This window comes from Microcebus murinus, chromosome 5 (genome assembly GCF_040939455.1).
Source record: "Microcebus murinus isolate Inina chromosome 5, M.murinus_Inina_mat1.0, whole genome shotgun sequence".
Taxonomy (NCBI): Eukaryota; Metazoa; Chordata; class Mammalia; order Primates; family Cheirogaleidae; genus Microcebus; species Microcebus murinus.
In genome coordinates this window covers 9,198,630-9,222,115 of record NC_134108.1, presented here as the reverse complement: position 1 = coordinate 9,222,115, position 23,486 = coordinate 9,198,630, and the positions used below count along the sequence as shown (strand labels likewise).

At 45.6% G+C, this 23,486-nt stretch overlaps 1 protein-coding gene across 1 annotated transcript in view; it reads left to right on the top strand.

Annotated features, from left to right (window-relative positions):
• The window catches only part of ZDHHC14 (zDHHC palmitoyltransferase 14), a 254,045-nt gene that overhangs the window by 170,092 nt on the left and 60,467 nt on the right, over positions 1 to 23,486 (top strand). The window contains exon 3 of the mRNA XM_012759590.3: positions 13,012 to 13,170. Within this exon, the coding sequence (XP_012615044.1) occupies positions 13,012 to 13,170 (159 nt within the window). The remainder of the gene's footprint in view (positions 1 to 13,011; positions 13,171 to 23,486) is intronic.

The following is a 23,486-nucleotide window of genomic DNA, read 5'->3' as shown; positions in this document are numbered from 1 at the left end:
GGCCTGCTGGGATTGGAATTTCCATGACCAACTAGGCAACGAGGGTTGACACTACAAGTCCCATATGGATGGGACTTCTCATTAAGACAGCCACTCCCAAGAACTTGACATGTTCAGAACACTCATGTGTCTCAGGTTCTCAGTCTTTCCAGATCGGCCACCTGACATGTGACCTGAAAATCATGCCCCCTGGATGTTGGAGACCAAGTGCTCCCACTGGGTCACAAGTCCAGCTCCAAAGGCATAAGACAAAAAGATAGGGGGACCTCATCTGGTCTTTATGTGGGGGAACCACAGCAAAGTTTACGTGCTAGTCTGATCAGAGCCGCAGAACTGACCAGTCTGCAGGACTGGCTCGAACAACGGGCTTATGGGTGTTTTAGGTCCAGGTTCTATCCCATGATACCCCTCGTTATGACAGAATGACACAGAAAGACAAAGACAAGGGAAAAGACCATTTCTGGGAGGAAGAAGATTGAACAATAGGAATATTCACACCAAGAAGTATATTAGAGTTGCTATACCTGAGACTAGTCGCACACTTCTTTTTCTCCCATTAGTCGAGATTTTGCAGAGGAAAAGGGGACAGTGATTTTTACTGTCTGCTCCACTGGATTCCACAGGAAGAGAGGCCAGGACCCTGGCTGGTGAGAAATTCTTACCCTTCTGCTGGCATGTCAGGTCCTGGGTTCCCTCCAGGGTGGCTCCCAGAGGAGCAGAGTGGCTTTGGTGTCCTGCTCACAGTGCCAAACTGTCCGCGCCCAGGGAGAACATTCCCTTCGCCTTCTGAAGGTTTGCTGAAAAATGACCTCACAAAAGGCAGACCAAAGAGAAAAGGCAGATCAATTTATTCACGTGCACACAGGGGAGAGCCGCTGTGGGATTAGCGCCAGCCCTCTGCCATGGCTTCAGAAGCCTACATACCACCTTGGGGTTCCAGAAAGAATGGGGGCTCAGAGCATGCCCCCAAACAGGTCACAGTGGCAATACAGGCTGTGGAAGAGAGAAAAGAGGAGGCTTGGCTAGCGAAGGAGGTCTCGTTATATAGACGATATCTCACCGGGAGCAGCCCTCAGGAAGCATAGATGGTACATGTTTCCTTCAGACCTCTACCAGTGTCAGACTCTCGCTTATTCTTTCCTAAACCCAGACAAGGGAAGGGCTTTCTGCATCAGAGCGATCAATGCTCTCGAGATGCCAATCTCGCCCACAGAAGACGGCGTTTCCATTTGCTGGTTCTCAGAACAGCCATCTCAAAATGTGTCAAAGAATCTATTTTGGGATAAAATATAATATTTTTATTTCCTTCACTGCCTTGCCATACATGTCTCTAAAGAGCTTCCTACCCACCCCAAAATCTTTTAAGTTTTATGTATTATTTTTCCAGTTCTTGTATGTTTTTATTTTTTATATATGAATCTTTGATATATATATTTGAGGCGTGGCTCTAACTTTATGTTTTCCCCTCCAAAATGATTAGCTGTTTATCCTGATTCCATGTATTGACTAATCTGTGCTTTGCCCACTGTTTGAAAGGTTGTATGTATCAAATACTAAATCTTAGAAAACCTGTGTCTATTGAGGATGTTCTACTTTGTTTCGATGTTTCATTTATTCCCAGGCCACTTATTTCCCTTCATTATTTTACTTTTATGAATTTTCTCACCTGTTTATTCCTCCAGATGAAGTTTAGAATGATTTTTTCAAGTTCGTCAAAATTTTCCCAATCATATTGGGATTTTTGATTAGCATTGTAATAGAAGTATAAAGTAATTTGGGAAGAACTGACATATTTAAAATACTGAATCTTTCACTGCAGGATGCAGAATGCCTCTCCATGGTTTTCCAAACCTCCTTAAAGTCTCTATATTGTTTTATAGTTTTGTTGATATGGGACCTACATATCATTTTTTGTTAAGTTTATTTCTAGAGTTTTGTGGTTGTTTTCTTCTGTTGTAAATGAGATATTACCTTCCTTATAGTTTCCAACTGGTTATGCTAATATAATATATAAAAAAGCTTTTAAAGTATATATATATATATATATATATATCGATTTATACTACTCACCCTGTTGAAGATCCTTATTTATTTTAGCAAATCTGTGTTGATTAGAAGCAAAAAAATAAGACACAGGACCATAATAGATGGGCATTTTTAAAATGTCTTATAGTCTAGTATATTAATAAATAGCATCCATGCTTCTGTGATGGAATCCTTGATTCTCTTTCATAAGTGCTAAAGATAAATTCATACAATAGTACTGTGCAGAACGAGAGATAAGCTGGTCCTTGCATTCAGTTCCTTGCTAATGCCTCATATTAATGCCACTCAGACTGCAATAAAAGCGTATCCTATTTTCCTGGTGATAACAATGAAGCCTGACCCTGCCATAGCATGGTTTCCAGGGTCCAGTTTGTACCTTTGTTCTCATCTACTTGTCCTATAACAATGCAAACACTGACAACCCCAGTTGATTTCTATCACTGTATGATATTTAGTAGTTTCTGACAATGCAGAAACCGTGCCCCACGGAGTAAAAATACATGCAAATATTTCTAGCTTTGGCTTTCAATAGAAGAACTGACTTTCACTTCTGCAGCACAGCAGGTTTGCGTGTGTGCTCAGAAGACTTTGACACAATTGGAGGGAAATTAAAACTTTGCAAGGACAAAGGCACTTTGCTTTCTTTTACATTCAAAGGCAAGGCTTTGCTATCCATGTGGAAAAAATAGTATGACAAGAAATAATATAGTCATTAATTTTCATTTTGCTACAAGCATGTATTGAATTAACTCAGTTAAACTAAAAAGGTCATAGCTACTAAGCACTTTTCTTTTTCTTCTGTCTTTAATTGCACTAATTAGTGCTATATATATATATATATATATATATATATATATATATTGCCCTGCAGGATCTGTGCAGGCCTTCAGATAAGAGCTTTTGATAGCTGTGAACATCATAGCTTCTGACAGTTCAAGGTCTTTCTATGAATTACAATAGCCCAGAATTACAGGAACCCAGACTGTCATGGTTTAAATGTGGAGAAAGTGTGGCCTGCTTTCTCCACAGGATCAAAAAATCACACTCTTCACTGATGACTATTGCCTGTTCCTATGTTCTGGAACTCATATTTACAGAACTATTTTCAGGAATATTTGAGTTTATTTTCTTTCTTTTTTTTGGAATCTTCATTATTTAAATTTATGAATATTAATGGGGTACAAATGTTTTTGTTATATGGATACATTATATAATAATGAAGTCAGGGCTATTAGTGTGCCCATCATCAGATAGTGTCCATTGTGCCCGATAGGTAAATTTTTATACCTCACTCTCCTCCCACCTCCCCCTTCTTGGTTTCCAATGTCCTTTACATCTCTTTGTGCCCATGTGTACCCATAATTTAGCTCCCACTTATTAGTGAGAACATGTGGTGTTTGGTTTTCAATTCCTGAGATACTTCACTTAGGATAATGGTCTCCAGTTCCATCCAAAAGACATTATTTCTTTCCTTTTTGATGGCTGAGTAGTACTCTATAGTGTATATATGCTTACTCCACATTTTCTTTATCTACTCATGCATTGATGGACACTTGGGTTGATTCTATATCTTTGCAATTGTGAATTGTGCCAGGATAAACATTTGAGTATAGATGTCTTTTTTTTTTTTTTTTATAAAATAACTTTTCCTTTGGATAGACACACAGTAGTGAGATTGCTGGATCAAATGGTAGGTCTACTTTTATTTCTTTAAGGAATCCCTATACTGCTTTCTGTAGAGGTTGTACTAATTTGCAGACCCACCAAAAGTGGGTCTCTGCATCCACACCTGCATCTGTTGTTTTCTGACTTTGTAATAATGGCCATTCTGACAGGGGAAAGTGATATCTCATTGTGGTTTTAATTTGCATTTCCCTGATGATTAATAATGTTGAGCATTTTTTCATATGTTTCTTTGCCATTTGTCTATCTTCTTTTGAAAAACTTCTGTTCATGTCTTTTGCCCACTTTTTAATTGGGTTGTTTGTTTTTCTCTTGATGATTTGTTTGGGTTCTTTGTAGATTCTAGATATTAGCCCTTTATCAGATATATAATTTGTGAATATTTTCTCCCATTTTGTAGGTTGTCTGTTTACTCTGCTGATTATTTCCTTTGCTATGCAGAAGTTTTTTTAATTTAATCAAATCCAATTTATTTATTTTTGTTGTTACTGTATTTGCCTTTGGGGTCTTAGTCATAAATTCTTTGCCTAGGTCGATGTCCAGAGGAGTTTTTCCTATGTTTTCTTCTAGAATTCTTATGGTTTTATGCCTGAAATATAAGTCTTTAATCCATCATGAGTGAGAGATAAGGGTCCTGTTTCATTCTGCATGTAGCTATCAGTTTTCCCAGCACCATTTATTGAATAGGGCATCTTTTCCCCAGTGTATGTTTTGGTCTGCTTTGTCAAAGATCAGCTGGTCATAGCTATATGGTTTTATTTCTAGGTTCTCTATTCTGTTGTGTCCAAGGGTCTATGTTTCTACTCATGTTCCCTTAGCCATTCAGTTCGAGGAATCTTTTGATTTCCATCTTAATTTCATCATTGACCCAACGATTGTTCAGCAGCAAGTTGTTTAATTTCCATGACTTCATATAGTTTTGACAGATTTTCTTGGAATTGATTTCTAGTTTTATTCCACTGTGGTCTGAGAAGATACATGATATGATTTTAATTTTTCTGAATTTTCTGAGTCTTGTTTTATGGCCTAAGATGTGATCAGTCTTGGAAAATGTCCCATGTGCTGATGTATATTCTATAGTTTGGGGGTAGAATTTTCTGTAAATGTTTGTTGGGTCTGTGTGTTCTAGAGTCCCATTTAAGTCCAGTGTATCTTTATTGATTTTCTGCTTCAATGATCTGTCCAGTTCCGTCAGTGGGGTGTTGAAGTCCCCAGCAATTATGATGCCACTGTTTATTTCTTTGCATAGACCTAGAAGAATTTGTTTTATGAAAAGGAGAGCTCCAGCATTAGGTGCATATATATTTAGGATTGTTACATCTGCTTGCTGAATAGCTCCCTTTATCGTGATATAATGACCATATTTGTCTTTTTTTTTTTTTACCATTGTTGATTTAAAGTCTATTTTATCTGATATGAGTGACTACACCTGCTCGCTTTTGATTTCCATTTGCATGGAATTTTTTTCTGTCTCTTTACCTTGAGTCTGTGAGAGTCCTTGTGAGTTAGCTGGGTTTCTTAGAGACAGCATATACTTGAGGTGTGTTTTTATCCATTTAGCCCGTATGTGTCTTTTACACGGGGCATTAAGACCATTCACATTCAGTGTTAGTGTTGATATGTGGGATATTGTTCTGTTCATCATGCTGAGTGATACCGTGTTGTTTCGTTTTCCCTCGTGTGCTACTTATGAGAGCTATCAGCTTTTCAGGTGTTTTTACACCTTCCCCTCCCCACTGTAGCATCACAGAAACAGCCAGGCTCCCTGCCACAGACCCTGGTCATCCAGTCACCTGCCCGGCTCTCATCCACTGCACCCAGTGGTCAGTGGTTTCCATGCTAAAGTTTCTGAAATAGATGTCCGTCTCTGGCCACCACCCCATTTCAAGCCAGTGCTGTCTCCAGCTGGTATTCCAGATCCCTCCTGGATCCACTCTTGCTTCCCCACGCAACGGGTCTGTGCTACTGCAGTCGGCGTGATGTCACTCAACTGCCCGTCTGATCACATGATGCGTGGCACAGACCCTTCCGTGGCTTCTATGTCAGTCAATGCTCGCCAGAGAGACAGAACACATATGGAGGGAGGTGGGAGGCAGGAGGTGGGTTCATTTTAAGAACTGGCTCCTGCGATTGTGGGGCTGGCAGGTCTGAAATCCGCAGGGCAGGCAGGCAGGCTGGAGTCTGGAGAGCTGACATCGCAGCCTCAAGTCCGAATCCCACAGGACAGCAGGCTGGAAGCGTGGGCAGGGTTTCCATGTTGCAATCTCGAGAATTCTTTCTACCTCAGGAACCTCAGTATCTGCTCTTAAGATCATCCATCAGCAGGTTGGAGGAGGGCCACCCAAATTACGGAGGGTAATCTGCTTTATTCATGGTCTACTGATGTAAATGGAAATCACATCTAAAATGCACATTCACGGCTGACGTAGACCACACTAGACTGGTGGTTGACCAAACAACTGGGCACATAACTTAGCCAAGTGGACGCATAAAACTAACAAGTCACAGCTTCCTTTTCCACTCAAGATGAAGGCCGATGCCCAGACACGGCTGGGAGGCTCTGCTTGGTCTGGCCCTGCCTTCCCCCTCCCTGAGCCTCCTGCTCCCTCTGTCTCAGAACTGGCCTCAATCCGGTTCCTGCATATACCGTGTCCCTCCTGTCCCGGGGCCAGTACACAGGCTGCTCCCTCTGCCTGAAATGCCTTGCTCCCAGCTCCCAGCTCCCAGCCTGTGTGCACATGCATGTTGCTGCCCCTCTCCCCCATACACACATATTGCCCAGGTAAGCCTCAGATCCAGGTGCAAACGCTGCTGCTTCTGGGAAGAGTTCCCACATGAGCCCACTTCCCTGCTTCCTCAACAAATGCACAATGTGTAACAATACATTTAGTTCTGTGAGTCTTTAACTAATAGGACTCTTCTGCTAGACTGTGAATTCCTTGGAGGCAGGGACCTGGTCCCTTTTGCCCACCGGGGTACCCCTAAGACTCACAGGTGTCCTATGAGTGAGTGATTAGGAAAGGGCGAACTGGGCCCTGGGCATCGTGTTTCTGCCGCTCCTTGTATGACCCCTTCCAGCCGCCGCGGGGCTGGCCGCGTGCTCCTGGCGTGGCGGGCGCTCTCTGCTCCTCCTGGGCTGGGCAGGAGACTGAGCAGAGGACGCTCCCGTCTTGGCCTGCACATGGCTCAGGATAAAACGGCCCACGCGAGCCTCCTTCCAGGCATCAGCGTCAGTCCTGGGGGACAAATAGTTTAAGACAAACTGACACAGGAAGATTTTACTGGGAAGAGGAAGGCTGGGAGCCCTCGCCCCTTCGTGAGCCCTCACGTGCGTGTTGTCCATAAGCATCCGTAAAGGCAAACCTACTGCCATCCAATGTTTTAGGAAGAAAATGTTTGCATTTTTGCTCGAGTGGAAACCTAGCCAATGTGTATAGACAGACCAGAATTTGCTCTACCTTTTTTTCCCTAGCAAGTAAAATAATAGGAGTTGACTTGTCTGACATCTAATCATTGTTAATATTTGCCTATGGGCTTGGAAGTTTACACATTATAAGCCAAGAGATCATTTTAAATGACTCTTAAAATAACCATCTTCCTTCGTGATAGATCAACCGTTCCCAGGTTGGGTAGGTGTGTCCTAAATGCTGCAGACCTCCAATAAAATGAGCCTTAGGAAAATTTAAGATGTGTTAGGTCTAACAGCTGTGTGCTGGTAGCACCCAACAGCTGTACTGCAGCCAGTGCAGTAGAACAGCCATGGAGCCTGGAGTAGAAAGCAAGTCACATTTTCCCTGTGACTTACGTCCTGGTGCAGAGAGATGCTCTATCTTCATTCCGGCTACACTCCTATTAGTGGAGGTCCCTGCCGCTGTGGCAGGAGCTCTGTCAGCTGGTTAATGGTCTGTGAAACTTAAGTGCACCGGAGAATGCCACTGCTCTGACTCCTTTGGTGAGGAAAGAATCTTACTCTACATCCTCTGGAAATTGGGGTTTTTCCCTTTGCATTTAGAAAAGCAGAGTCCAGTTCCTTCATGTGATAACACATAGTTCAACAAGTTGGTCCCTGAACTTGGGGCAGGAATAAGTGAGATGGGAGAGAAACGTGTTGACCAGGGTGCAAATGCTCCATTACTCCTCCAGGAAGGGAAGATGGCTTACTGAAATAGCAGGCACATGTTTACAAACAACTGACGTAAGGGCCTCTGGCAAGCCCAGGACGGCTCCCTGAGGGAAACAGCTTCGTCACAGGTGAGCTGAGCTCCCATAGGACCGGCCTCCCCTCCTTGGTCCCAGCTCCCCGAAGTCTGCCCCCGGCCTGCCTGTGAGGTTCCCACGAGATGCAAGTGCCTCCGTGCCAGCAACGAGGGCAGGGGAAGGTCATTTCCAGTTTTCTTCTTTCAAAACGCTCGTGTATAAAATGTCCTTAGAAATACTGACTCATAGAAACTTGCAGAATGGCTAGATTTTTCCCCCAAATTTTAGTGTTCTTGAACCATTAGCTTATTGCAGATGTTTATTATTCTTTTTCAATAGCTGTATTTAAAACACAAAAAGCAGCCCCAAGAAGCAGAGGCACAATTTTTGCCCAAAACCAACCAACCAAACAAAAAAAAACCCCAACACACACCAGACCCCAGATAACTGAGGATCAGAGTGGGAGCACTGCCTTGTGCTCGGCCTTTGTGTCAGGTCACACGGGCCACAGTGTGTGACCCCCACGGGTGAGAAAGACTTCATGATCGGCCATCGGCCTCAGTCTGCACGTTGAAGAGAAACTTCTTTTAGGCCAAGGTTGCTATTTGAAGCCCTCGGTTCCAAGGCCCCTTTATTCACATCTGCCCCGATGTCTGGGCAGCTGTTGGGTTTACTTTGTGGAAGAAACTGCAACTTTGGCCTCCCCTGGGTGAGACAGGTGCCCGTCCTGCCCGGATCCACTCTGGGTGAGCAGCGGCTTGTGGACAATATTAAGAAGAGTCACAGCCACAGAGGGACCTCTGGAGAGGGTCCACTGGGAGGGAGGAGCCGTGGGCACAGAGGACGGCCTGCCTGGACGGCAGCATGGTGGCATGTGAAGGCCAGTGTGGCCCACCCACCAGCAGCCCTGGAGGTGAGGGTGCAGGGATCCGCCAGCCCTTGAGCACCTACCAGGTGCTGGAGCCCCTGCTGGAGCCCGGGAACAGGAACATGGCTCAGGACTGGTCACCACCCTGGAGCAGCAGGAAGACAAGAAAACCAATCCTGGTCATAGCCAATCATCACTGGGTCTTTCCCCCAGCCTGGGAACAAGGGAAGAAGTCTGTTCCATTCCTGTGTATCCCCAGCTGCTAGCACAGACTCATTGTCTGGATAAATAAATAAGTACAATGAGGGTCTGAAGGAAAAGAAAGCAACTCTGCTTGCAGAGTGTTTCCACAGAGAAGCTTGAATTGGATCTCGAAGGGTGGGATTACCTGCACAGACGGCGGGACAGGGGATCCAAGCAGAGAGAGCAGCGTGTGCAAAAGCCCTCAAGTGGGAAGCAGCGCTGCCTGTGCACGGAAGCCCAAGGCGGCCCGTGTGTTTTGAGCACAGTCTCCACGTAAGATGGATCTTCAAGAAGAGAGAGCCAGGTTCTCACATGGCCTTAGGTGCCTCATGAGGTCCCGAGTTTCTTTGGCAGACTTGCATTTAGAAAGCTGACAATGGCCAGGCCCCACACCTGTTGTCCCAGGTACTCAGGAGGCTGAGGCAGGAGGATCGCATGAAGCCAGGCATTCAAGGCCAACCTGAGCAACACAGTGAGATGACTGTCTCTTTAAAAAAAAAAAAGAAAGAAAAAAAGAAAACTGACTCTGAGGGCTGTGAGGAAAGCAGATCGGACCAGAACAGGTGGTAGGAAACTCGCCACGCTCAAGAAACAGCCAACGGAACCCATTCCAGGCCCCTCTGGGTCGTCTGCAACTGATGGCACAGAATTTTGCTTAGGAATATTGGTTGACAATTCTTTTAAGTATTTTTTTTTTTCTTAAACACCATGTTGCCCCGGCTGGACTGCAGTGGCCTGATCATAACTCACTGTACCCTCCAAGTCCAGGGCTCAATCCTCCCATGCCCTGAGTAGCTGGGGTACAGGCGTGCGCCACCATGCCTGGCTAATTTTTTTTTTTTTTACTTCGTAGGGACAGGGTCTTTCCATGTTACCCCAGGCTGGTCTTGAACTCCTGGCTTTGAGCGATAATCCCGCCTTGGCCTCCCAAAGTGCTGAGATTACAGATGTGAGCCACCATGCCCTGCCTATTTCCATCACTAATGGTAAATCTAGACCCTGAACCCAGGTCTTCTGATCTTCCCATGTCTTGTGTATTTTTAAAGTTTTTTAAAAATTGACAAATAATACTTATACATATTCATGGCATACATAGTGAGGTTTCAGTACATATAATTGACTGTGATCCGATCAAGGTAGTTAGCACATCCATCATCTCAAACATTTATCATTTCTTTGTGCTGGCAATAGCCTCCTTCTAGCTATTTGAAACTATATAATATATTCCATTTCTTTTACATAAAGAGCTCTTCAAATATTTAGTCAAAGAGAGTTTTGGGTTTGGTTTTAATTCTTAAGCTTCAGTTTACTATGTCTTTTGAATTGCAGCCTTCAGCTCACTTTGTGTCAAATGTTTAATCTTTAAAAAAATGCACTTTGGAACTACAAGATCAATAGAGTTTATCTTAAGGAGTGCTAGCAAATATTCGCTTTTTCAAATCATCGCTGCTCACAAGTAGGCTTTTTACGTAATTCTAGTGTTGACAGGTTTGTCATTCCTGCACTTTAAAATGTTTGCCTTCATAGTTCAGTCTCTAAACTCTTCTGATTAAATTAGCACAAATGTTTGATTGGGTTAGCATTTTTTTTTAAGCCCATATCTGGCCTAGTTTTTCTAGCCATGTTTGTAAGAGCTAAATAGATACAGTAGATTTCACAGCTGGCATAAGGCTGTGAAAGCACCAAATTATTATTAATTTAGGCCTCAGTGGCACCTGTGGAGAGATGGCCTTATCTTTGATGTGTTCAAAGCCAGTGATTTCCACCCTGGTGCTCGGGGAAGTGCAGGGCCACGCCGCCTCTTTGTTCTCTCCCTATTACGGATTCCAGCACCAGGCCTTCCTCTTCCCCACTGTCATGGCTTTGGAGCTCAGCTCCTCTACAGATGCCTGCTGCATTTAGCACTGCTTCGTAGGGCAGCCCCCTGGGGTGCCAGGCAGGAGGGGCACATGCCAAAAGAGGGTGCCCTGCGTGGCAGGGCCACCCAGAGTCCCTGGGCTGGCTGCACAGCTGTCTAGTTATTCTAAGCGGAAGGCTGGGCCCTGGGAAGAGGAAAAGCAGGAGGGCTGCTCCTTGCTATGCCGTGCCCCGCCGGCCCTCCACACTGTCTTCTCACCCTGCGATGTGGAACTTTAATTTTCCATGCGTAGTACATGGCCAGCAGCAGCTCAAACCGTTTTCCCCATCATAGAGGTTGGTATTTTCACAAATACTGAAGGCTAGTGGCAGACCGTAGGCCTCCAGTGGCCTCTTAAAGAAGACTGGGGGTGGGGCACACCTGTTGGGGCCCCTGAATCCTGGCGTGGGGGTTCTCAGTGAGAGCAGCCCTGCTGGGGGCAGAGGGAGGGTGCAGCTCTCCAGATCCCAGCAGCCGCCCTAAGCCACCAAGTGCTCCACGTGGAAACGCTTAGGTGCTGGGCGTCCGTGACGCAGCCCCTTCACCTGAGCAAAGCTGTGTTCTCTAAGTTTAGCCCTGTGTCATACGGGTGCGTGTGTTTGAGGCACCTATGAATGTGTGGCTTGGGGAGTCTTTACGGGCACCCTGGAGCAGGGTTCACAGACTTGGAATAAAATGCAGATTCTGATTCAGTAGTTTGGACAAGCTGAGAACCGCTTCTCAGCCAAGCTGTCAGATGGTACAGATGCGGGTGGCCCTCCCTCCAAGTAAGGGTCTCAGAATCTCTGAGGGCAGGACCGGACCAAGAGATCAGTTGTTCTGCAAGTAATTCTTGCCCAGGTTGAGTTAGTGTGAGGGGCCTGAGTAGATGCTGGGACTAATTCCTACCACTTTGTAAATCAACCAAAAAGTACCTTACAGCTGTCTCTGTGTGCTTTAAGTGTATGTGAATTAAAATGAACAGTTACCTTTAATGTCACCAGCTCTGAAGTTTCCCTGACCTACCAGCCACCAGGGCCTGCCTGTGTTTCTGCCTGTGTTTCTTCTCAGCCAGCGGCTCGGCTGCTGCCCTACAGAGATTCCTGCTACTCCCCACTCGCCTGTGCCCTCCTGCTCTTCACTGCAGCTGGCTGGCCCACATCCCTTCCGGAAGCCTAATGGGGCCATGGGGGTCTAGGCGAGAATGAACCTGAAGTTTTATCTGCCCGCAGAGCAGGGCTTCTCAACCCTGCCCTCATTAGAGTAACCCTGACCCATTCTGCAGAATGGATCTGGGGCAGGTCTGTGCCTTAGGGGAGTTTTAAAAGCCCTCCCCCCAGGTAATTCTAATGTGAAATCAGAGGTTGTAAGATAAAACGAAACTTTGAAAATTATACATGTTTGGATTTTCATTGACATTTTCAGAACTGGTTCTTAAAAATAATATAATATAAGGTGCTATTGAGATGATAAAATGTAGAAATGATTGTCTAAATATGCATTTAAGGATTTTTTTTAAGTATATTTTTTAAAAATCTGTATTCCACCCATCCCATACCCGGTATTTTTAGAGAGGCCAGTGGGCAAACTGAGGAGACACCTGAGCTGGATTTGGAGCACACCCTCCAGAAGGAAGTGAAGTAGGGCACTGTGGCAGTTAGGGCGAGGCTAGCTGCTGTAACAAATAAAACCCAAATGGAGTTTGGTGCTCAGGTAACTGTGGGCGTTGGAGAGCTCAGAGCTGCAGCCGCCTCTGCACAGTCGTTCAGGGCCCCCACCTGTGGCTTCGAAGGTGGCCCTGGGGATTTCTACTATGCCCACAGGGAGGGGGCGGGGCTTCAAGGGGCACGGATGGGCGGGGCCGGGTGTGCGCAGACTCCATTGGCCAGAGCGCAGTCACGTGGCCACGCACCTGTCAGGTGAGGGAGGCACACCTCCTGGCTACTGCGCAGGTGCGCTAGGAGCTGCGCTCCGGGCCTGGCGGGGGGCGCGACGCGGTGCGACAGCCAGGCCCTGCTCCGAGAGCCCTGGTCGCAGGAGCGCCGAGCTAAGGCGGTCCTCTGAAGGGTGTGTGCTCTTTTCTTTCTTTTCTCCACAGATATCGCAAATGGCACCAGTTCTGGGGGGTACCGCCCACCTCCCAGAACCAAAGAAGTCATCATCAATGGCCAGACCGTGAAACTGAAATACTGTTTCACCTGCAAGATTTTCCGACCCCCTCGTGCCTCTCACTGCAGCCTTTGCGATAACTGCGTAGGTGAGTAGCCGCCGCCCACAGGTGCTCGCCGTGCGGGGCGCAGGTGTTCTCTGCGCGGACCGCGCTACAGGGAGCCTTCGCGACCGAAAACTCAGTCAGCGGTGACTGTTTCCGCGCATGTGCCTCTGTCGCTGATGGTTACCTGGGCCTAGATTGCGCTCCCCGGATCTCTTTCTTCTTTTACACCTGGCAGCGCCCTGGGCCTTCTCCTCCCCCAGTACGGCACCAGAGTGAGGGTGCCCCGCTCGCCAGGGCAGCGGGCCCTTGAAATAAAACCACTGCTCCCCCCCAGGTCTCTCGACCTTGTTCCAGGCCTGGCAGCACATGCATGGCACGAACTTTGTGCAGCTCTCCTCTCTCAGCTCCTCGGTTGAGGAGCTGGGGCCTTGAATCCTAAGGAAGGGAAAGGGGCAGAGCCCAGGAGACCCCCTCATCTCTGGGCAAGAGTTAGGATGTTCACTCTTTCCAGAGACCACCAAGACTGCCCACCCCTCCCTGCCCACTGGCTTTCTCCAGGACCGACTAGGGAAACAGGCGGAGGGAACTGAGGGCACAGCAGATGCCCAGCTGCAAGATGTGGCCCTACCATTGACCCAGCCGGGATAAACTGGCGCGGGTCCCAGCCCCTTGGAGTTGTTGGCAAGCCTTCCCGTCACTTCAGACTGAGAGCTGCTACCCACACCCACGGCCACCTCCTTTCCTAGGCTGGCACTTCTTAGACACAAGGTTGGCAAAGAGATAGCAGAACACTCTAGTGACAAAAAGAATGAAAGCTTTGCTATGGTCGGGGGGAGACCCACATTTCTTCAGCCCTGTGGCCTGCCTCTAGTGAAGGGGAACAAGGACATTCCTGGGAGAATAGGCATGGAAACCCCCTGTTGCCTCATGCCTGGAAGGACAGAAATACACCTCGGAGCAAGCTTTGTTTCCCTTAGTAACACATTGTTGATGCCAGCACTCTGCTTGAGTCTGGGAATTTGTGGTCTCGGCCTGGCCGGTGGCTCACGCCTGTAATCCTAGCACTCTGAGAGGCTGAAGCAGGACAATTACTTGAGCTCGGGTGTTCGAGACCAGCCTGAGCAAGAGCAAGACCTCATTTCTGCTAAAAACAGAAAAAAATTAGCCGGGCATGGTGGCGTGTGCCTATAGTCCCAGCTACTTGGGAGGCTGAGGCAGGAGGATGGCTTGAGCCCAGGAGTTTGAGGTAGCAGTGAGCTCTGATGACACCAAGGCACTCTAGCTAAGGGGACACCATGGGACTTTGTCTCAAAAAAAAAAAAAAAAAAAGAATTTGTAGTCTCATTCTTGAAAAAATAAAATTTAATAATGTACTTCCTGCTGTGCAAAGCAGTCTTCCTTTTATTTGTCTTAAATTTACTTTATCCTAACTTTAATAATCTACAGTTTGGTACAAATTCCATGTTTTCCCTATCAGGCCTTGTCTCAGTTTTATTAACTTAGATACATTACTTTTAGCCTTTGCCTCCCCAGTGGAACAGTGTGGAATGTATTCAGTTTCTCCCGTGCAGTACCGAGCCTGTGGTTAAGAGCTTGGGACCTGGTGCTGGACAGCCTGGGTCCAGATACCAGCTGCGTGACTTAGACAAGCTGCTTAAACTCTCTGTGCCTCAGTTTCCTCACTTCTGTAGTGGGGCTAATAACAGTACCTACCTGGCGGGATGGTTGAGAGGTTAATAGGTTAACCATGTAAAGTACTTAGAGTAGTGCCTGGCATATGGCAGGTGTTCTGCAATCAATTGCTGTTTTTACTGCTGCCCCCTTGATATTTTTATTGGCATTTTCTGGACAATGCCTTGATCTACAACAGCCCTCTGCAGATGTCATGACCAAAACTACACCTAGTCCTTCATGTGGGGGCACACTAGGGTATCTACAAGGGCACATGGCAACCTTTGATTTCTGATCCCCTTCCTAGTGACGCCAGCCCCTGTGGCCATCCCAAACCCATCTTGGGGCACTTTTAAGCCAAAGTGTCACAGTGGCTTAAATACCTTCAGGACAATGATCTATATATATAGGGATTCTCAAGACCCTTTCTTGCGTTGTGATTTTGACCACTCTACCTATAGTATGTAACTTACATTTGTTCACATAAACTCCTCCGTTATTCTGCATGCCTTCCCCTGGAAGTCTAGTTTGCATTCTGATAGGGAGTGTTATCTACAAACCTCAAGAGTTTACTGGGTACTTCTCTTTATTTGTAAAAAAATGTTTAAGCATCTTTAGACAGCTCAATTTTTCTGTTCATTCATCCTCTGTGTCCTGTCTTTAGGCTAGATTATTAGTCATGATATAAATGTTCTTGTCCATCTCCTGTGACTTATTTTAAAATCCCATTTGGATTGGGAATTTAGACACTTTCTGAAAGTTCATATAATCACTCGCATATGTTTCCTCCATTGCCCACAGGCGTACATGTCCCTTAAAGAACTCTCACAAATTTGTTGTAAAAATCCCCTTACCAAAATTGTATGTGCCTTTCCCCAGTTGACAGTGCACTTCTGCCTTTAAGATGACTGTGTAAGATGGTATTCTGTCTCACAGTCTCTGCCAGCTGGGAAACTAGGGGCCCTCAGTCTGTAGTAGCCAGGAGCCACAGTGGCCACCCAGCAAGCGTGGAGGTGTTCTGTGAACGAGAGACCCAGAACAGCAGAGGGGAAGGAGAGGGAGTGAGAAGCATGGGGTGGGGGCGGAGGAGGACTGCAGCCAGGAGCACACCACCAGCAGTGGCCTTAGCCTTGGTGTTACTCGGTGGCCCAGGCCGGCTCTGGAGGACCCGTGAGATGAAGTAGCGTGTGATTGATTTACAGTAAAGTAGCCCACGTCGTTCCTTGAAAAGACCACACAGTTATTCAAACTTACACAGCTTTGGTTTTCCAGCTAATTATGTGACAGTTGGAGTTGGGCCTTTGGCGTGACCAGTGAGCAGAGGAGAGAATTGGACCCTGTGCATTCAGGAAAATAGAGTGGAAGGGCCGTGTGCTATCTCCCACTGGGAAGTGTAATTGCAGAGTTTGCCACTATTGTATTTTTAGATAGATAGTTAAAGAATTCTACTTTTTGCAGTAAGGGAAAAAGAACAATGGTGTCCTGAAAGCCAGGGTTGGAACTTGTGATTTCCCTCTCCTTGTAATGAATGGGTTTGAGATGGTGCTTCCCAGGTACCATATATAAATGTCGCTCTGCACTGAGAGAGGAGAGAGGGAAAATGCAGTTTCCCAGGCAGTTCGGAAGAATAATTATCTCTGTTAAATAAGTTTGAAATGAGAGCAAAATCATGGGGGCTTTGCATTTGTAGTGGGGGATGGAGGGGGGAGAGTTCTTGGGGAGCAAACAGGTGCAGGTACAGAGCTGGTTAGCAGAGCCTAGCGGCTGGGGACCTGGCTCTTAGGACACACAGACCAGGGCCGAATCCTGGTGCTGTCGTCGAATGACACTGGAATCTGGGCATGTTATCTGAACACTCCCAGCTGTTCCCACATTTGTAAAATGGGGTGCTCCTAGTGCTACTTTGTAGGTTTCTGTTAAAGATTACATGAGATAGCGCCCACCACAGCACACGGCTCAGGCCTGGCACACACCAGAGGGTCGGTGAGCATTTGCCGTTGACGTCCTCATCAGTAATGGCATTGCTGCCAACAGCACTCCCAAGTGACTGATCAAAACAAGACTTGTCTTCACAAAGCAATAGGAGTGGCCCATTATTCTGTAATCTGGGAGGATGTAGATGATCTGATCCTTTAATAGAAAGAAATATTCTCTTTCTTAATCAATATCTCTCTCTCTCTCTGAAGCTTTCTCTGTTTCCCTCTAGTTCTTTCTTGGTGTTGTCATCAAATCACTTCTGCACAGTAGGAGCAGAGTATTTTGGGTTGTTCATTCATCCACGCGATCTTTGAGGTTATTAAATATTTTTGAACCACCAACAGCCGGGGCCATGGTGCTACCCCTGCATCCTCACATTCCTCAGATTGTTCAAGTAAGAGAAACCAAAGAGCTGAAAATCAAAACGTGGCCTTGCGAGGTCCTCTCATACTCACCGTGTGTATGCTAAAGCCCCGCGTGCATGCCCGCCACCTTTCCCTTACAGGGTGGGCCCTACAGGGAAGTCTGTCCTTTGGTGGGCCAATGTCAGAACAGCCAGCAGCTCTCACCAGGATACAACTGAAACTCGTAATAAAAAGGGACTTACTTGAAATTAATTTAAACATACTCCGTGGGCAAACTAATAAGAAAGTTTGGTAAATGCTAAGATGAAGCATCACGAATGTTTGCAAACCAGTTACACAAGAGTCTGCCCAACTTTGCCCAGAAGGAGGCAGCTTAGATGGAGGAGTGGCTTCTGGAGGTGGCCACAGCCCCCTGTCTGGGCAAGGGGACCCTCTCTGTGCCTGTGATGCCACATCTGGACAAGCTGCAAGGACAAAGGAAATAGCTCATGAAGCCCCCAGACTGTGCCGGCCTCTTCCCTCACACAGGGCGTGGACCGATCCCGATGTCTTCTGTCCTCTCTGTCATTTCTGGTGTGGGTGCCACAAGGAACCTCTGCAGGGACTGCGTGTCCAGGCACGTGTGTTTGCTGGGGCTTTACTGCTCTCTTTAAATCCTTATAAACTCCCTTTCTCATTGCTCTGCCTCTCCCTTGCTATGCCTGCCTCACCTGGGCATCCAGCACTCTGCCTTCCACCCGCAGTGCCTCGCCCCTGCCGCTCTCACCGCTCCCTCTGCGTGTGGGTTTCGAGCCCAGGCCGCAGGTGCCTTGTGTGCTGCTGGCCTCGCTGTAGCTGTGCCTTAGAACCCAGCCACCGCTTCACAGGTGTGCTCAATGTCAAGAGGTTTGAGATGGCAGAGGTTTGGCATTGCAGCTGCCTTCTGGGCCAGGGTGGCATTCTGGAATTTCTTCTTACCTATTTGGGTGTGGCGAGAGGGCTATTGCTCTCCCATAGGAAAGCATGTCGTTTGAAGAGGGTGAAGGGAGCTCACATTTGTATCTTCTGAGGAACCAAAAACAAACAGGGCTTTCCTGTGGCTCCTAGTTTTCAGTGTCTTTGCATTTCGCAGACGTTTTCTGAGCATCTATGTGTCAGGCACTGTGAGAGTAACGAGGGTCGTTGAAATGAAAGACAGTCTCCAGGGGTCATTATCAAGAGCAAAGAGAACTCAAGGCCCAAAGCATTATCCTTATATTACACAGGTCAAGAGAGTCATTTTATATTGGTAAAGAGCACAATGAAAAAGCCATCAACATTTGCACACCAAAATATGTAAAGTAAAAATCATTAGAAAATGCAAGGATAATTGGGTATAGACACAATGCTAGTGAGAAACGGTAGCATACTTCTGTTTTTGATGGCTCAGGTCAACTAAACCACAAGTAAGAAAATAGGAGATTCCAATATATGTTGAACTTTGTTTCTACAAAGTATACTTAACTGTTTTCAACTATTCATGGAACATTTACAAAAATGGATCATACGGGGCCAAAAAAATTCTTTACTTCCTAAAAGCAAATATTGTACTGACCCCCATGTCATCTGATGACACAAGAAAGCTATAAATCAAGCACAAAGATATAAATGCACAAACATAACCAGTTGTAATGTTTTTAAAGAAGTTTTTCATAACTCTTGCATGATATGAACTTCAAAACTGCAGTTGTAGAATATTTAGAAAATGGCAATAAGAACAATGCGAGAAAAAAAACTATGTAATTCAGAATTCTATTTAATAAACTTTAAACACAAAAAATAGTTAATCTAATAAGAAAGGGAATTGATTGGAAGACTGTCAGATTGCTGTAGAATCAACAAGAAGGCTGGAGAACCAGGCTCAGAAACCAGGCAGAGTGGAAGAGGCTGGGTGGCCAAGCACAGCCAGTCACACCTGCAGTAGGATGTTGCCCGAAGTGCCCTACAGGTTGCTCGTGGCACCGCCACCAAGTTCTCTCTGCTGCTGCCATTCAACTTAAACCACCGGCTCTGTCTGCACACACCAGAGCTCTGGATTCAGAGATCTGGGTGGGAGCCAGGCCTGTTTCCTTTCCACGCCCAAGCAGCTGGCAAGCAGGGGATGACTGCCCCACTCGCAGCTTCCGTGATGGGGGTGGAAGGTCAGGACCCTGCCTCCCACCTATTTTGGGATTCTCCCCAAACAGGAAGTTTACTTGGGTGGTAGATAGCCAGTGAAATAAAACGTTTTTGAAAGTCTAGTACAAAAAACAAAGCTGAATTTAGAAGCGTATAAATGAACAAGGCATCCATCTCCAGGAGGTAGAAAAAGACAGTAAAATAAACTTAAGGGAAACCGGAAGAAAACAGTGACCTAGAAAAGGGAACAATCAATATGATGCCAGATCTAATTCTCCGGAAAATAAACATCCAAGAGATAAGCCTCTGGGAAGACAGAAAGACAGAAAATAACAACAAAGTGGAAAGAACAGATTGAAATGAAACCAACATAGGTGATATTTTTTGTAATTATTGGGAAATACGATATTTTGTATGATTGTATCACTGTATACCAATGGATTTGAAATCTCAATGAAACATGTTTTTTTAGGAAATTGGCCAAAGAATGAGTAGAAAACTTGAAAAGATTACTAGCTGTGAAAAACTGAAGAGTCTGATGAAGAATTATCTAGGAAAGGTGTTGGACCCTAACAGTTTCACTTCCCTAGTGTTTCAGAGCTTAGAAAAGGGTGGGTAGTTTTTCAGTTCATTTCACCAAGATAGTATAACCCTAACACCAAAACCTGACAAAAATAACATGCCAAACAAAACACCTCACTTATAAATATATGTAAAAAGCCAACATGAAGACATAGCAAATTTAATCTAGCAGTATGATAAAAGAATTAGGTGTTGTGATAGAGAAAGATGTATTCCAAGAGTGTAATTTTTTTGACGTTAACGAAACTATAACTGTATCAATAGGTCAAAGGACAAAAGATGTTGTGGTCATGATAATAGGTACTAAAAAGGGATTTGATAAAATGTGGCATCCATTTCTAACTCCAGAATTCAGTGAACCAAGATTGGGGAATGCTGGGCAGGAACCCCCTTCGTCCCCTCCCCTGCCCACCCCCCCCGTGTTACTTCAGTGGTTATGTGACCTTGCTTGGCAAAAGGGACTTTGCAGATGTCATTAAAGGTGACTAATGAGCTTTAAGATAGATTATTCCGGATTATCCAGGGGCCCAGTGTATCCGTTAGAGTGTCTAAGGGCAGGATGGAGAGGTGGCAGCGGGAGAAGGATGCCACGTGCCCTTGCTGGCCGTAAGGTGGAGGGGGCCACGCGGAAAGGGCGCCAAGGCAATGAATCCGCTGCCAGCGCTAGCACAGAGCTCACGAGAGGACCTCGGCTCCAGCTGGAGCTGCACCCTGGCCCGTGCCTGGGCCTTACCCTGGTGAGACCCTGGGCAGAGGATTCAGTCTCATCTTGCTGGACTTCCCGCCCACGGCAACCGTGAGATAATACATTTGTATTGTTTGCAGCCCCTACAGGTGTGGTGATTTGCTGTGCAAAACTATTGCTGTGCAATAGAAAACTAATACAGAAGAATATTCCTTTAATGTTATTTTTAAAAAGTTAAAAAATAAAAGCTAACAGTCTTTATATTAAAACACCAAAGTGATTTATATTAAAGTTAGGAGCAAATTAGGATGTCCGCTATCGTTACTAGTATTCAACATTAACTTTTCTAATTAATGTGGTAAAATAAAAATAAATTCATATAACTATCAAAAAAGAGGAAACAAAATTATCACTTTTTTGTAGATTACAAGAATATCAATAATAATAGTACCAATAGACATTAGAACTAGTTTTTTAAGTTTAGTAGGCTTATTCGTTACCAAATAAATACATTAAAATAGTTTACCATACATCAGTTAGAAATCATAACAGAAATTAAGATGCGTACTTGCCACACATTTATTTATGAATTCAATGCAATATGAGTCAGAGGACAAGATAAAATAACTGTGAGTTTAATTAGAAGCATCAGCAAGCTGGCTGGGAGGGGTTGCTCATGCCTATACCCCAACACTTTGGGAGGCCGAGGTAGAAGGATGGTGTGAGGCCAGGAGTTTGAGACCAGCCTAGGCAACATAGTGAGACCTCTGTCTCTACAAAAAATAGAAAAATTAATAGGGTGTGGTAGTGCACAGCTGTAGTCCCGGCTACCCAGGAGGCTGAGGAACAAGGATGGCTTGAGCACAGGTGTTTAAGGTTGCAGTGAGCTATGATCTGCACTCTATCCCGGGTGACAGAACAAAACCTTGTCTGGAAAAATAAATAAAAGTAAGCAAACAATAATGCAAGGAAACATGCATCGTTAGATATTATGAAATGCAAAGTATGCTGTCGGGGAATTTGGCAGGGCTCGGCTCCAGCCTCGGTTCAGGATCAGAGCTTCTCCTCAAGTGTCAATCTGCCACCCAGGCTGAAGGGAGAGCAGCCACCTCTGGCAGGTCACCGGACCACGTGGTGGGAGCCGAAACATGCAGTGCCTGTCGTGACCTCTGCTTAGGGCACATCTGCCAAGACTCTACTTCCCAATCAAGGCATGTGGCCATGCCGAATGTCATGGGGCAGGGAAGGGAGCAACATGAATATAGTCAGTCCTCCTATCCATGGGTTCTGCATCCATGGATTCAACCAACCATGGATCAAAAATATTTTTTAAAAACTGCATCTGTACTGAATGTGTACAGACTTTTTTCTCATCATTATTCCCTAATAATGACATACTACTTACATTGTATTATGTATTATAAGTAACCTAGAGATGATTTAAAGTGTATGGGAGGGTGTGCACAGGTTGTTTGCAAATGCTGCACCACTTATATAGCAGGGACTTGAGCATCCTTGAGTTTTGGTATCTAGGGGAGATCCTGGGACCAGTCCCCCACAAACACTGAGGGGCAGCTGTGTTTACTGAAATAATGGTCTTTCACATGAAAAGAGACTTGAGGATCTAAGACAAGTTATTGTTTAAAAATCAGTTGTGTGTCTCATTCACCTTTTTAACCTATGCAGTGCCTGACCTTAGATGTGCAGTGGTCAGTTTTGACTTGAGTAACCTGGAGTCAAACTTGGCCTCCAGAAATGGATTGGGAGTTAGGGGGCAAAGGATGGAGCATACCTTAGCAGCTCTTCTTCCAAGATATTTCTTCTTCCAAGATATTTGTGGCTACGTCGGCCGATCCAGCTGTTCTCTGTTGGGTGTCGGCAGTGAATGTTTCACAGAATTCCACCCACTATTTGTAGGAGTTGGGCAGAACTGAGCTGTTATGGGCTGGAAACTTTGATAGTGAATAATAACTAGTGTGCTTCAGTTTTGAAAACTTAATACACATTTGTACATTTAAAATAAAGCTATGAAAATAATTTGGTTTGTTGGAATAGGTTAAGTTTTTTATTTTTAAAAAGGTTGAAACGTATTTCAGATAAAGGACTAATTGAAACGGGAAGATTATTTTTGGAAAAGAAAGAAGAGTGTTTATTTAGCAATCCAGTGATGTACCTATGGAAATGTAATTATTATCTTTTATGATTAAAGAAGTGAAATGAACACCTAGAAACAATTTGGACTAAAATAGCTCTTTCGCTTTTATGGCGCTATCTTATATTAAGTGTGGCTTTTTGCTCTTGGAGGTACTTCTCTCCGTTGTCTCCTTTGCCCCTCACAGCCAGCCCGAGCAGTCGTGGGGGTGGAAAGTGTCACCGCCGTTTGGTGCAGGACAAAGGTCCAGGGAGGGTGGAGACTTGCCCACGATCAGGCAGCAAGGCTAGAAGCAGAGGCAGCCTCCGGGCCCTGTGTGCAGGTTCAGAGACTGCAGACTTAGAGAGGGACGCTCAGCTGGGCCCGAGAGTGGGCAGGCAGCATGTGGACAGGTAAGATCTTAACGTGGGAAAAGGCAGCAACTTCTACCCCAGCCTATGTTCATCCAGCAATTAGTGTCCACCAGGAATGAGGCTCTGTATGTGGGCACAGGGCGTGGGGAGTGGGCCATGCAGGGGCAGTGGGAAGATGAATCACACATGCACCAGCCTCTGAAAGCTAGTAAAGACTCCAGGAGGCGTGGAGAAGGTGACTGTCTGGTGCAACCCAGTAGAGCCCCTGCAAAGGCATACATAAGCTCAACTTGCTAGCTCTTGCCCCAGGATATATGTGTTAAATACTTTAAATTTTTAAAAATTCTCTCATATATATGTAAAGATTGCATTACCCTCCTGAAACCGTGCTACCTGAGCCTCTGAGTTTTCCTTAGCACAGAGGCTCTCTGTGCCTT